The 15,972-nt window shown below is 43.5% G+C and overlaps 1 protein-coding gene across 4 annotated transcripts in view; it reads right to left on the bottom strand.

The window, feature by feature from the left end:
* Window positions 1–69: 69 nt before the first annotated feature.
* Window positions 70–15,972, bottom strand: part of DDX42 (DEAD-box helicase 42) — a 42,034-nt gene continuing 26,131 nt past the window's right edge. For all 4 annotated transcript variants that reach the window (XM_077252744.1, XM_077252741.1, XM_077252742.1 and 1 more), the window contains 6 exons: window positions 10,871–10,968; window positions 10,394–10,670; window positions 9,355–9,581; window positions 9,152–9,262; window positions 1,344–1,445; window positions 70–1,263 (listed from right to left, as the gene is read on the bottom strand). In XM_077252744.1, the coding sequence (XP_077108859.1) occupies window positions 523–1,263; window positions 1,344–1,445; window positions 9,152–9,262; window positions 9,355–9,581; window positions 10,394–10,670; window positions 10,871–10,968 (1,556 nt within the window). In that variant the 3' untranslated portion in view covers window positions 70–522. The remainder of the gene's footprint in view (window positions 1,264–1,343; window positions 1,446–9,151; window positions 9,263–9,354; window positions 9,582–10,393; window positions 10,671–10,870; window positions 10,969–15,972) is intronic.

Consider the following 15,972-nt stretch of genomic DNA (forward strand, 5'->3'; position numbering starts at 1 on the left):
AGATGTAAGCTTCTCCCTTTCTACGACTGAATAATCGGATATGGGTGCAAGAGAGGAATAGAGACGGAGTTAGAACAAATTTTCTTTTAATCATCGTTTATGATTGAGAACAACTTGGTACATGAAAAGAACAAAAAAGTTAAAATGAAAACCATCTATGTACAGAAAAGGAAAACAAAAGAACATTCTAAACACGCAAATTGTAGACTGAAGAATTCTCAAAGATGGCTGCCACTTAAGATGCTCCCGCTTTGTGTATTGTACGAAGCACAGGATACAACTGGGAATTTCAGCATATTCTGCTCTACACATAGAAGCATAAGGATGCGGGACCATCCTCATGTGGGCTTGTAAATGTTGTCACTACAAAGTCATATTGTCTTACAATTCCTGGAGGAGGAGATGTATTTGACCAACATTCAGATTAGGACGTCAGGTCCACCAAAAGCAAGCAAAAATAATAAAAAAAAACGAGACCAAAGACACACAACTCCTGTCACCAGGTAACTCCTGTCCGGGAACTCAACTGTCCCACCTGCTCTTCTTGCGTTTGGGAGGATCTGGTACAGCAAACATGTCACCTTTTCCATCATCTTGAGATCCTTCTTTACGACTGTCTCCATCTCGTGAACTCTCTCTTCTGCTTTCACCTCCATCCCTGGAGCTCTCTCTTCGACTGTCTCCAAAGCTGTCTCTTCGGCTTTCTTCCCTGTCTCGCGAGCTTTCTCTTCTTCCTTCGCTATCCCGAGAACTCTCCCTTCGGCCATCACTGTCTCGTCTTCCATCGCCCCCATTACGGCTTTCACTGTGTCGGCTACTGCTGGAATGCCGATGTCCATCTCCATGGCGGTGTCCATCTCGTTCACTATGGCGGTGTCCATCTCCATGCCGCTGGCTATCCCCATGTCGCCCCCTACTTTCAGCATATTTATCTCTGCTTCCACCACTTTCCCTGCTGCTACTACTGCTGCTGCTGCTACTAGACCCCTCCTTATTACATTGCTGGCTGGCTGCAGGGTAGCTAGGATTATCCATGGGTGTATAAGCAGCTGGGATACTACTAAGTGTTCCACTGCTGGTAAAGCCAGGCAACCCTCTGGACATAGGAAGCATCAATTCTGAAGGTGCTGAATGAGTCTGTGGTGAAGAACTGGGAACCGAACTTAAGCTGCCTGCACTTGTCCAAGCTCCAGAGTTGATGGTCGACGTTCCTGTCTTCTGTGTGCTCAAGCTGGCAGCAACAAAATGATTTTTATACTGCGACTGTGAACGTAATAAAAGACCAGTTAATATATAAAACACATCAACAGCCTAAAACCTCATACACTTTTCCTGCCTCGCACCTGAAATGCAGCCTTCATGGCAGAGAGTCGATCTCCCATTGCTCCTCCTGTAGGTTTGAAGGCCTCATAATTGCTCATCACACTGCCGCTCACTGCACGTTCCTGAAAATAAAGCCACACCGTTTACTTGTTGCACTAAACATATGTGAGAAAAAACTTAACTTGACTGAGCTTATCCCCAAATTTCAGTAAGTAAATCGTAGATAGAGTGTGGGGCAAGGTACAATGGTGGTAATTACAACTAGGCAAAGTAGAAAGACAAAAACCTGAAGAGATGAACTGGACTATAAGTTGGTGTGCATGCAATGTGTAGGCGCATGTTCATACTATCCACTAAACAGACAAAACATAAGGTACATGGTTAACTTAATTTTGATCAAAAAAACATAAAAGCCACCCTACTGCGTCAAGGTGACCGTATTCGGGACGGTTCTAACCTCTAGCATTAAAAGCTTACCAAATGTCAAATTACATAAATATGAATAAAGGCCGAGCAGGACTGAGGCCCCCACTAATGGACACCCAGGCATAGGGAGCTATATAAACGACTTGTCCAGCTCAATAGAAGAAAAAAAAAAAAAAAGCCACGTGGTGGGATGGCTTTTAAATTTTTAAATCAAAATTAAGTACCCTACATTATTTTCATGCACTGTTGCTATCTATTCACTGCAGGGTACCGTATTTTGCAGATTATAAGATGCACCCCAAATTTTGGGGAGGAAAATAGGAATTTTTTTTTCTTTTTTTTTTAAATAAAATGGTGGTGCGTCTTTAAATCCATTTTTACAGTAGCTTACCTAAGGGGTGGGGGCGGTAGAGCGAGACTCCAGGTGGCAGGGTTGCTACTGCAGGAAGCTGGCAGGGGCAGGAGATGCTGCGGGTCCCAGGCTGTTAGGAGGTGAAGTTCGGCGGAGGTAGGAGTGGGGTGATGCTGCGGGCCCCAGGCTGTTATGATGTGGTGTTGGGTTCCGCCGACATTTTATGAAAGCCCGGAGCCCTCGCATTTTCCATGCATTTCAGTGCAGTGGACTCCAGGAAAAGGTCACCGGAGGCGGCACATATGCAATTGAGATCTTGGGAGTTGAGATCTCGGTGCAGAGTTCTCAATCTGTGCACGCGCTGCCTCCAGTGGCCATTTTCCCATAGTCCACCGCATCGAAAAGCATGGAAAGTGCAGGGGCACCGAGTTTTCACAAAATGTTGGCTGAGCCCCTGTGCCGCAGAACACCCCCTCCTACCAGCCAGCATTGCCCCAATCCTACCGCTGCCAGAGGCTTCCGGCAGCAGCGACCCAGGGACCCCCGCTCCATTGCAGCCGGTAAGCTATTCAGATTATTAGACGCACCCTTATTTCCGCCCAAACTTAGGGGGGGGGGGAAAGGCGCATCTTATATTCCGAAAAATACGGTAGTTTCTCATTTTGTTTTTATCTTGGGTTTTGTCTGTTGTGTGAACATGCGTCTATACGCTGCATGCATAGCAACTTATATTCCAGTTCAACTCTCTAGATTTTTGCACTTCCTGCAAATAAAAGTGTGGCCTCACTTTTCTTGAGCTTCTTCTTTGAGCTGGACATTACGTTTATTTAGGTCTCCATGGCTGGGTGTTCATTAGTTGGGGTCTCGGTCCTGCTAGGTGAGGTATTGATACTAGAGGTTAGGACCATCCCTAATAGAATCACCTTGACGAGGTGGAATGGCTTTTACGTTTTTTTTTTTTTAATCAAAATTAGTTATCCAAGTACTCAATGTTATTTTCATGCACTATTGCCATTTATTTATTTGCTGCAGGGTATTTGCTCATTTTCTTTTTATCTTGGGTTTTGCCAAAGTAGAAAGCCAGTCAAAACGCAAATGGCAAAGTACTGCAAATGTTGTATTAAAGCAGGCACGTTCCAGAGGACGTCGGGGCTGAAGGGCTTTAGTCAGCTTTGGCAAGCTTTCCTCAACAAGACTGTAAACTCAAACGATACAAGCAATGTTCTCAATTTATCGTATCGCACCCTAACTTCTGACCAAGTAAAACTATTATCATATGGACTCAATTTTGTTCCTGCAAAGGACTTTTACTTATTTTCTACCATCTTGGATATTAATCTCTTTATATGCAATATTACTATCAAGATGTACTTTGGGGACTAAACAAAATGTATATGACAATATTCAGCAAACGAACATGTGCAATTCCCATCGTGGATTTGATTTTCATGAGCAGATTGCGGTTTTAGAAAAACTGGACACTCAAACTATCCTTGACATACCAACCAAGCAATTAACTTCAAACCAAAAAAAAATTTTTTTTATCCCAACCAATGTCGTTCAGAATCTATGGATCGTTAACAGGATCTTATTGAGAAAGACCTTAAGAATTTGTATAATAATAATATTTCTACAACTCCAATCTCAGCCCTCAATTACGAAAAGGCTTTGTCTTAACTGACACACATGACTGATATTATTGTTAAGATGTTGGATAAAGGTGGTATGGTCGCTATTATGGATGTTGATATACAGTACAGACCAAAAGTATGGACACACCTTCTCATTTAAAGATTTTTCTGTATTTTCATGACTATGAAAATTGTACATTTACACTGAAGGCATCAAAACTATGTGGAATTATATACGTAACAAAAAAAAGTGTGAAAGAATTGAAATTATATATTATAAGTTCTTCAAAGTAGCCACCTTTTGCTTTGATGACTGCTTTGCACACTCTTGATGAGCTTCAAGAGGTAGTCACCGGCAATGGTCTTCCAACAATCTTGAAGGAGTTCCCGGAGATGCTTAGCACTTGTTGTCCCTTTTGCCCTCACTCTGCGGTCCAGCTCACCACAAACCATCTCGATTGGGTTCAGGTCTGGTGACTGTGGAGGCCAGGTCATCTCGCGTAGCACCCCATCACTCTCCTTCTTGGTCAAATAGCCCTTACACAGCCTGGAGGTATGTTTGGGGTCATTGCCCTGTTGAAAAATAAATGATGGTCCAACTAAACGCAAACCTGATGTAATAGCATGCCGCTGCAAGATGCTATGGTAGCCATGCTGGTTCAGTATGCCTTCAATTTTGAATAAATCCCCAACAGTGTCACCAGCAAAGCACTCCCACACCATCACACCTCCTCCTCCATGCTTCACGGTGGGAACCAGGCATGTAGAGTCCATCCGTTCACCTTTTGTGCATCGCGCAAAGACACGGTGGTTGGAACCAAAGATCTCAAATTTGGACTCATCAGACCAAAGCACAGATTTCCACTGGTCTAATGTCCATTCCTTGTGTTCTTTAGCCCAAACAAGTCTCTTCTGCTTGTTGCCTGTCCTTAGCAGTGGTTTCCTAGCAGCTATTTTACCATGAAGGCCTGCTGCACAAAGTCTCCTCTTAACAGTTGTTGTAGAGATGTGTCTGCTGCTAGAACTCTGTGTGGCATTGACCTGGTCTCTAATCTGAGCTGCTGTTAACCTGCGATTTCTGAGGCTGGTGACTCGGATCAACTTATCCTCAGAAGCAGAGGTGACTCTTGGTCTTCCTTTCCTGGGGCGGTCCTCATGCGAGCCAGTTTCTTTGTAGCGCTTGATGGCTTTTGCCACTGCACTTGGGGATACTTTCAAAGTTTTCCCAATTTTTCGGACTGACTGACCTTCATTTCTTAAACTAATGATGGCCACTTGTTTTTCTTTACTTGCTTTTTTCTTGCCGTAATACAAATTCTAAGTCTATTCAGTAGGACTATCAGCTGTGTATCCACTAGACTTCTGCACAACACAACTGATGGTCCCAACACCATTTATAAGGCAAGAAATCCCACTTATTAAACCTGACAGGGCACACCGGTGAAGTGAAAACCATTCCCGGTGACTACCTCTTGAAGCTCATCAAGAGAATGCCAAGAGTGTGCAAAGCAGTCATTAAAGCAAAAGGTGGCTACTTTGAAGAACCTAGAATATAAGACATAATTTCAGTTGTTTCACACTTTTTTGTTAAGTATATAATTCCACATGTGTTAATTCGTAGTTTTGATGCCTTCAGTGTCAATGTACAATTTTCATAGTCATGAAAATACAGAAAAATCTTTAAATGAGAAGGTGTGTCCAAACTTTTGGTCTGTACTGTATATAGGGCACAAATTCTAGATATGTCAGTGACTCCACCACATATTCTAAACTTTCATCCAACCCTACTGCAAGTTTTTCCAAATTGGCTCTGATTGATTATAGAAAATTCTGTCATTCCAACACAACATGCATTCCCCCAAGGTGCACAAAAGTATTTTTCCTCCACCGATGAGACCCATTACCGGCATTGCTTCGGCCAATGATGACCTCAGTGAATTTCTGGATTCTCTATTACTGTCTATGTATTCCTGGTTATAATGGGAATTGAAATACCTCTATTCCAAACTGAACGAGTAAAATGGAGAGAACGGCATATCCAGAGGCGAGTTAAAAAACCCTTTATTCCAAATCCATAAAAATGACAAACAGGGCTAGTAAAACCAACGCGTTTCTGGTGAGTGACTTACCCTTAGGCTGGGGTCACACTTGCGAGTGCAATGCGAGAAACTCGAGCGGGTCTCTCACATCAATACCCGGGGCACTGCCGCCCGGAGCGTTCAGCTGCAAAGAAATAACTGCAGCTGCACGCTCCGGTCCCGAGTGCCAGTGCCGGGTATTGATGCGAGTTTCTCGCATTGCACTAGCAAGAGTGGCCCCGGTCTTAGTCATGCTATATGACAAACTTAACCCTTTCTCTGCTTCCATTGTCTGGTATGGCAAATACATTGACGATATGCTCTTGATATGGAGAGGTGATGCATCAGCCATTCCTCTATTAATCAATTTAACCCTTTTAACTTGCAGTTTACATCTTCACATCACTCCTGAAGAATCACCTTTTTAGACTTGCAGTTGTCAGAAAGTTCAAATAAATCAATATGTACCCCCATGTTTCGCAAGCCCCTTTCTGGTAACACCATCTCTTACACGCAAGGAAGCTGTCACAAAAGCAATTGTGGTAGATGAATTTACCAGAATTATTAACAATTCCATTGATCCTTTGAACACAGCACATGAAATTAATAAATCATATAACAGACTACAAGATTGTGGCTATCCCAATTGGATGATGAATAGAGGCATAAACATTGCAAAAATGAAAAAAAAAAAAAAAAAAAAAAAAAAAAAAAGATCAAATTTAATTACAATAGATCCCAAATTATAAAAAAAAATTTCTAAAATGTGTAAGCTGGTATAATCCCTGCAGTACAGCTCCCAAATTACCGTATATACTCGAGTATAAGCCGAGATTTTCAGCCCAAATTTTTGGGCTGAAAGTGCCCCTCTCGGCTTATACTCGAGTCATGATCGGTGGTGGGGTCGGCGGGTGAGCACTGTCATATACTTACCTGCTTCCGGGGCTCCTGGCGCTCCCCCTGCCCGTCCCACGGTCTCCGGGTGCCGCAGCCTCTTCCCCTGAGCGGTCACGTGGGACCGCTCATTAGAGAAATTAATAGGCTGCTCCACCTCCCATAGGGGCGGAGCCGCATAATTCATTTCTCTAATGAAGCGGTGCCGGTGACCGCTGATAGAGAAAGAGGCTGCGGCACCGAAGACAGGCAGGGGGAAGGAGCGGGACGCCGGGAGCAGGTAAGTATCGCATATTCACCTGTCCTCGTTCCACACGCCGGGCGTCGCGCCATCTTCCCGGCGTCTCTCTGCACTGACTGTGCAGGTCAGAGGGCACGATGACGCATATAGTGTGCGCGCCGCCCTCTGCCTGATCAGTCAGTGCGGAGAGACGCCGGGAAGATGGCGCCGAGGAGCTGCAAGGAAGACAGGTGAGTATGTGTTTGTTTTTTTTTTATTGCAGCAGCAGCAGCACAGATTTATGTGGAGCATCTATGGGGCAATGGTGCAGAGCACTATATGGCAGAGCTATGGGGCAACGGTGCAGAGTACTATATGGCACAGCTATGGGGCAATGGTGCAGAGCACTATATGGCACAGCTATGGGGCAACGGTGCAGAGCACTATATGGCACAGCTATGGGGCAATGGTGCAGAGCACTATATGGCACAGCTATGGGGCAACAGTGCAGAGCACTATATGGCAGAGCTATGGGGCAACGGTGCAGAGCACTATATGGCACAGCTATGGGGCAACGGTGCAGAGCACTATATGGCACCGCTATGGGGCAACGGTGCAGAGCACTATATGGCACCGCTATGGGGCAACGGTGCAGAGCACTATATGGCACCGCTATGGGGCAACGGTGCAGAGCACTATATGGCACCGCTATGGGGCAACGGTGCAGAGCACTATATGGCACAGCTATGGGGCAACGGTGCAGAGCACTATATGGCACCGCTATGGGGCAACGGTGCAGAGCACTATATGGCACAGCTATGGGGCAACGGTGCAGAGCACTATATGGCACAGCTATGGGGCAACGGTGCAGAGCACTATATGGCACAGCTATGGGGAATGGTGCAGAGCACTATATGGCACAGCTATGGGGCAACGGTGCAGAGCACTATATGGCAGAGCTATGGGGCAATGGTGCAGAGCACTATATGGCAGAGCTATGGGGCAACGGTGCAGAGCACTATATGGCACAGCTATGGGGCAACGGTGCAGAGCACTATATGGCACAGCTATGGGGCAACGGTGGAGAGCACTATATGGCACAGCTATGGGGCAACGGTGCAGAGCATTATATATATGGCACAGCTATGGGGCAACGGTGCAGAGCATTATATATATATGGCACAGCTATGGGGCAACGGTGCAGAGCATTATATATGGCACAGCTTTATGTGGAGCATCTATGGGGTCATAATGAACGGTATGGAGTATCTATTTCTAATTTTGAAATTCACCGGTACCTGCTGCATTTTCCACCCTAGGCTTATACTCGAGTCAATAAGTTTTCCCAGTTTTTTGTGGCAAAATTAGGGGGGTCGGCTTATACTCGGGTCGGCTTATACTCGAGTATATACGGTACTCCCATTAAAATTATCATTAATAAATATCTACCTATAGTATTTGAAAATGATATTTTATCTTCAATTTTACAAGTCGGTTGTCATATTGTTGCAAAAAAGGCTTCCTCGTTGGGGAATATCATTTCACCAAGTTTTTTCCCGGTGTTCATAGCAGTAATAATTCATGGCTAAATTACAAAGGTTTTTATAGATGTGGGGCTAAAAAATATAAAACCTGCAGGTATGCACTATAGTGCATATAGCCAAATCTTAATCATTTCATACCAAGCCATTTATTAACTGCAATCTGAAAATGTGATGTACACAATTAGATGTTCTACATGTCAAAAAATCTATATTGGTTGTATGACACGGAAACTTAAGGTCCGTATTAATGAACATCGTATTGACATAGCTAACACTAATAATTTAAATTGCAGCAATTTTTCAGCAGCCAAACATGTCATCTCCTACCACCAGTGACACGATGCTTTATTTCAAGCCTTTGGTATTGAGATTAATTCATCACATGTTTTTTTTGTATTCCATTGCCATTGTTTGTTTTGGAACATTTAAGATTGCTGGGAAAATTTTTCCCACTTAGCGTTCGTTCGAAACGCGACGGTTTTGCCTTTTTCTCTTCCACCCTCGTCTCTTGCTATGTTTTAAGAATACTCCTATAAAGAAAACGTTTTAACCTTCATGCAGAAGCTAGAACCACCAATTTTTTATTTTTTTTTAAGATACTTCAATCCCTGGACTTTAGAACATCCACATCTTTAAGACCCATCGGGGTTATATATAGTAGTGTATGTATAGTCTGCACTTACAGAGGTTTCTGCTCCAAGTCCAGGGCGTTCTCTGTAGCCCAGTCCTCCACCACCTACATTCAGCTTTTTGCCTTTCCCCGCCTTAAATCGGGACTTCCGAAACCAAGAATTCTATGCAGGAAAGAAACCGTTAAAGTTACTAACCCAAAATGGGGCTGCACAGTTACAAGCTGGGAGATGAGGTTTATATTTGCAGACATTACCTGCATTGCCAGGTCCAGCAAATCTTTGGAAACATATTGATTGGCACCTTCCAAATTCCTCACTAGATCCCCAGCAAAGTTACTGTCTTTTGGCGTTAACAACGTATACGCCACACCCTTTTCTCCTGCTCTGCCCGTACGACCAATGCGGTGAGTGTGAGTGTCGATATCTCGTGCCACGTCGTAGTTGATTACGGTTTTGATTGATGGAATATCCAGACCTCGGGCTGTCAACAAATGGTATTAACAGATATTGATACAGTGCGCATTATAGCTTTGTGGAAGGAAAGGTCCAGAATACAACAACATAATAATGTATTTATCCAATCTAGAACCAAAAGCCTTTGTTAAAGGGGTTTTTTGTTCTCTCAAATAACATTGCAATGTATCTGCGAATATATCTGATATTTTCAAGTATCCCCATCTCTTCATTTTGCCCCAAGTTCGATCAATAACCATGCTCATGATTTCCCTGGGAAAAAAAAAATATCACTTTCTTCCAAATTCACACTCATGCAGTATGGCCTCAAAAATCAACAAATCCCAAAATCATTCTAGACCACTTGTTCCTCCCACCACTCCGCTCTCTACTGTCCACACCATAAAGTGTACATCACAAAATCTGCTCTACTCACTTCCACCATCATTGTAAACTATTTCTTCCCACCTCCGGGAGCGCTGCAACAACGGACACATGCACACTGGCATCCTGTGTGCGCAGCATACCATGTACATGTGTAGTGGAGAGCAGTAAGTGCACTGTGATGATATTCAACAAGGGACAGGCTTGAATACGGAGCTTGAATCAAGACATGACCCCAGAGTCGTGTTGCTACATCACAGACGGCAGGTGGAGCGATGAAAAGCTAGAAGATCCTAAAACTACTCCCACTTCAAGCCAGTTGTAAAAACTATGTTAACTTCAAAAACTCTGGCTTATAGATGGGTTGGGAAGCAATGGCTGCATTATCTCCCCAGGTTCCTTCAATAGAAAAAAAAAATTGCTCCCTAGAGTAACTTTATCCACAGAGCTTCTTACCAGCAACATCTGTAGCAACTAGAATGGGAATATTCTTCTTTTTGAAGTCTGTAATAACCTTGTTCCTTTCACTCTGGTCCATGTCTCCATGAAGGAGACCTAATGGATGATCCTCTACGCGCAAGTTGTTGGCAAGTTCTTCAGCATTAGCTTTTTTGGTGACAAACAGGAGGACGCTTCCCGCAGATGTGAATTCCACAAGTCTGCGGGTTAGCCAGCTCCACTTATCTGGACCGGACAAGAGGATTTCCACCACCTGAGTGATGTCCTCATTAGCCTGGAGATTAAAAAAGAAAATGTAGGCAAATAAAAAAACAGAATGGTATATACAGAAAATGATATGACCTTATAAAAATAAATAAATATATATATATATATATATATATATATATATATATATATATATATATATATATATATATATATATATATATATATATAATGTATAAGGTTGAATAATAAAAGACAAGTTCTCACCTCTCCAATATCACCCTGAACAACACGGATGGGATCAATCAGAATATCCCTGGCCAGCCTTTCAATCTTCTTCCGGAATGTGGCACTGAAGAGCAAAGCTGGGTAGGAAAGGACATGGCAGATTTAGGGTGTGCGCACAAGTTAAGTATTTGCAGCAGACATTTCTGCGCCACAAATGTGTCGCTTCACAAGAAAAACACTGCATGAAATATGATCACTTTTTATGCATTTTATTTTTCCACATTCAATTGAATGGGTGAAAAACGCTGCAAAAGCTCTGGATGACAACTCCCATAGAGCATCCTTCATAAGGCTCAAACTGAAACGGACCACTTTTCAGAGGTCCAGGGATGAGGCAAGGGTGACACTCCAGGACTACTTCCTTTGCTTACTACAACAGTGGATAGCAGGTAATCATTTGACTAATACAGACCACCGCCTTGCTCACTATTTGAGTATTCAGCGTCTGTGGGGGTCTTGGAGCCCCAGAGCAATACTCATGCTCCTTCTTCCCAATTCAAAGACTTACAATTCAAGTGTGGAGAGCCACCAGAAATATTTTTCAATTAAAAGACAAGTAGCCAAGTTCCCCTTATGGTATAACAGTGCTCTTCTGGAATTGCTTAATTCCCAAGATGCTCAGTTTTGGTTGAACTTAAAAGGTCAAGACACTGGCACGGTGTGTTCTTGTTTCCTTTGATCAATGTCAATAGCTCCATCAAGTCCCCAGACATGCTCTCTTTAGGTATCTGCAATTAAGGCATGCCCTAAATACCCAGTTCCCAGACATTGGAAATTCTCTCACATTCTCGGGTTGGGATTCTAAGGAGCCAGTGACACAAGGGGTCGATCTACTTTTTATACAGCTAGCTACTAAGCAGCAGATGCTCCTCATCATCATTTTTGGTAGAGGTTAAATGAAGGACAGTAATACCTTCCCTGTCAGAGGAGGTTTAGAGCCAAGCTTTAACCTCCTCGCAATATGTTTCACCAGCAATTAATAACAAACTAGTTCAAATGTATATAGTCCATAGCCTGACACCTAGCAGGTTATATAAAATAGGTAGCTCCACCAGTGCAGTTAGCCATAGGTGTGTGCAAGAGGCGGCAAGTTTTATACACTTGATTTGGTATTGCCCACCTATTGCAGACTTTTGGAAAGGGGTCATAACTTTCCTCATTGACATCAAAACCCTCTTGCACAACTCTGTCCTAAGATGTGTTTATTAGGAATTCTTGATGAGGAGACCTGTCCTCACAATCATTGCACTCTTCTCAGGGATACATTGTTTTTGGCCAACAAGGCTATCGCCGTCAGACGGATGGATAGAAGACCAATGCGGATTTCACACTGGGTCAATATGGCAAATACTGCAGCCTCCTATGAGAGGATGGTATAGAAAAAGAGATAATATGCTGAAATATTTGACAAAGGTAAGGAAACCATGGTTTGATTCGCATTAGTGCCTGGTGATAAGTAACATTCTCCCATGAAAAAGTATGTGATATTTGGAGCCTGACATTGGCGTCTGATGCCTTTAGTTAAGATATTAGACCCATGGTATGTTAACCCCTTAGTGACAGAGCCAATTTGGTACTTAATGACCGAGCCAATTTTTACAATTCTGACCACTGTCACTTTATGAGGTTATAACTCTGGAACGCTTTATCGGATCCCGCTGATTCTGAGATTGTTTTTTCGTGACATGTTGTACTTCAAGTTAGTGGTAACATTTCTTCGATATTACTTGCGATTATTTATGAAAAAAATGGAAATATGGTGAAAATTTTTAAAATTTTGCAATTTTCAAACTTTGTATTTTTATGCCCTTAAATCAGAGAGATATGTCACAAAAAATAGTTAATAAATAACATTTCTCACATGTCTACTTTACATCAGCACAATTTTGGAAACAATTTTTTTTTTGTTAGGGAGTTATAAGGGTTAAAAGTTGACCAGCAATTTCTCATTTTTACAACACCATGTTTTTTTTAGGGACCACATCACCTTTGAAGTGATTTTGAGGGGTCTATATGATAGAAAATAACCAAGTGTGACACCATTCTAAAAACTGCACCCCTCAAGCTGCTCAAAACCACATTCAAGAAGTTTATTAACCCTTTACGTACTTCACAGGAACTAAAACAATGTGGAAGAAAAAAATGAACATTTAACTTTTTTTTGCAAACATTTTACTTCAGAACCATTTTTTTTAATTTTCACAAGTGTAAAAACAGAAATTTAACCACAAATTTTGTTGTGCAATTTTTCCTGAGTACGCCGATACCCCATATGTGGAGGTAAACCACTGTTTGGGCGCACCGCAGAGCTTGGAAGTGAAGGAGCACCGTTTGACTGTTTCAATGCAGAATTGGCTGGAATTGAGATCGGACACCATGTCGCGTTTGGAGAGCCCCTAATGTGCCTAAACAGTGGAAACCCCCCACAAGTGACACCATTTTGGAAACTAGACCCCCCAAGGAACTTATCTAGATGTGTGGTGAGCACTTTGAACCCCCAAGTGCTTCACAGAAGTTTATAACGTAGAGCCGTGAAAATAAAAAATCGCATTTGTTTTCACAAAAATGATTTTTTCGCCCACAAATTCTTATTTTCACAAGGGTAACAGGAGAAATTAGACCACAAAAGTTGTTGTGCAATTTCTCCTGAGTACGTCGATACCCCATATATGGGGGTAAACCACTGTTTGGGCGCACCGCAGAGCTTGGAAGAGAAGGAGTGTCGTTTTACTTTTTCAATGTAGAATTGGCTGGAATTGAGATCGGACGCCATGTCACGTTTGGAGAGCCGCTGATGTGCCTAAACAGTGGAGACCCCCCACATATGACACCATTTTGGAAACTAGACCCCTTAAGGAACTTATCTAGATGTGTGGTGAGCACTTTAAACCCCCAGGTGCTTCACAGAAGTTTATAACGTAGAGCCGTGAAAATAAAAAAATCGCATTTTTTCTACAAAAATGATCTTTTTGCCTCCAAATTTTTATTTTACCAAGGGTAACAGGAGAAAATGGACACCAGAAGTTGTTGTACAATTTGTCTTGAGTACGCCGACACCCCATATGTGGGGGTAAACCACTGTTTGGGCGCATGGCTGAGCTCGGAAGCAAAGGAGCGCCATTTGACTTTTCAATGCAAAATTGACTGGAATTGAGATTGGACGCCATGTCGCGTTTGGAGAGCCCCTGATGTGCCTAAACAGTAGAAACCCCCCAAAAGTGACCCCATTTTGGAAACTAGACCCCCCAAGGAACTTATCTAGATGGGTAGTGAGAACTTTGAATGCCCAAGTGCATCACAGAAGTCTATAATGCAGAGTCGTGAAAATAAAAAAAATATATTTTTTAACAATAAAGATTTTTTAGCCCCCAAGTTATTATTTTCACAAGGGTAACAAGAGAAATTGGACCCCAAAAGTTGTTGTCCAATTTGTCCTGAGTATGCTGATACCCCATATGTGGGGGTAAACCACTGTTTGGGCGCACGGCAGAGCTCGGAAGGGAAGGAGCGCCATTTTGGAATGCAGACTTTGATAGAATTGTCTGCGGGCGTTATGTTGCGTTTGCAGACCCCTAATGTACCTAAACAGTAGAAACCCCCAACAAGTGACCCCATTTTGGAAAATAGACCCCCCAAGGAACTTATCTAGATATGTGGTGAGAACTTTGAATGCCCAAGTGCTTCACAGAAGTTTATAATGCAGAGTAGTGAAAATAAAAAATATTTTTTTTCCCACAAAAAAGATTTTTTTAGCCCCCAAATTTTTATTTTCACAAAGGTAACAAGAGAAATTGGATGGCAAAAGTTGTTGTCCAATTTATCCCGAGTACGCTGATGCCCCATATGTGGGGGTAAACCACTGTTTGGGCGCACGGCAGAGCTCAGAAGGGAGGGAGTACCATTTGACTTTTTTAGCGCAAAATTGGCCGACTGTGTTTGGAGACCCCCTGATGTACCTAAACAGTGGAAACCCCCAAATTATAACTCCAACCCTAACTCCAACACACCCCTAACCCTAATCTCAACCCGATCCATAATCCTAATCACAACCCTAACGATAATCACAACCCTAACCCCAAAACAGCCCTAATCTCAACCCTAACCATAACCCTAATCAAAACCCTAAATCCAACACACCCCTAACCCTAATCCCAACCCTAACCCTAATCCCAACCCTAATCCAAACCCTAACCCTAATCCCAACTCTAACCCTAACTTCAGCCCGAACCCTAACCCTAACCCTAACTTTAGCCCCAACCCTAACCATAACTTTAGCCCCCGTCGTCACAAAAAAAGTTCAATGTAACCTTTTTTTTGTACGTCGCGTCCGCCATTTCCGCGCATGCGTGGCCGTAACTCTGCCCCCTCCTCCCCAGGACATAGACTGGGCAGCGGATGCGTTGAAAAACTGCATCCGCTGCCCATGTTGTGCACAATTTTCACAATGTGCGTCGGTACGTCGGGCCGACGCATTGCGACCGCCCCGTACCGACGCAAGTGTGAAAGAAGCCTAAGGCTACTTTCACACTAGCGTCGTACTCGGCCCATCGCAGTGTGTCGGGCCGACGTACCCACGCTAGCGTTGTAAGCGCCGCACAACGGGTGCAGCGGATGCTGTTTTTTCAACGCATCCGCTGCCCCATTGTGAGGTGCGGGGAGGCAGGGGCGGAGTTCTGGCCACGCATGCGCGGTCGGAAATGGCGGACACGGCGCACAAAAAATTTACATGTAGTTTTTTTTTGTGCCGACGGTCCGCCAAAGCACGACGCATCCGTCGCTAATGCAAGCCAATGGAGAAAAAACGCATCCTGCAAGCACTTTTGCAGGATGCGTTTTTTCTCCAACGACGCATTGCGACGGAAGCCAAAAAACGATAGTGTGAAAGTAGCCTAACCCTAACCCCTAGCCCTAACCCTAAATTTAGCCCCAACCCTAACCCTAACCCTAACTCTAACCCTAACCCGTCTTCTCCTGCCGGCCGGCAGATGGCAGCAGATGGCGGGCGCACTGCGCATGCGCCCGCCATGATGAAAAAGCCGGCTGGCAGGAGAAAACAGAAGAGGACCCAGGGACACCGGGTG

Source organism: Ranitomeya variabilis, chromosome 4 (assembly GCF_051348905.1).
Source record: "Ranitomeya variabilis isolate aRanVar5 chromosome 4, aRanVar5.hap1, whole genome shotgun sequence".
Classification (NCBI taxonomy): domain Eukaryota; kingdom Metazoa; phylum Chordata; class Amphibia; order Anura; family Dendrobatidae; genus Ranitomeya; species Ranitomeya variabilis.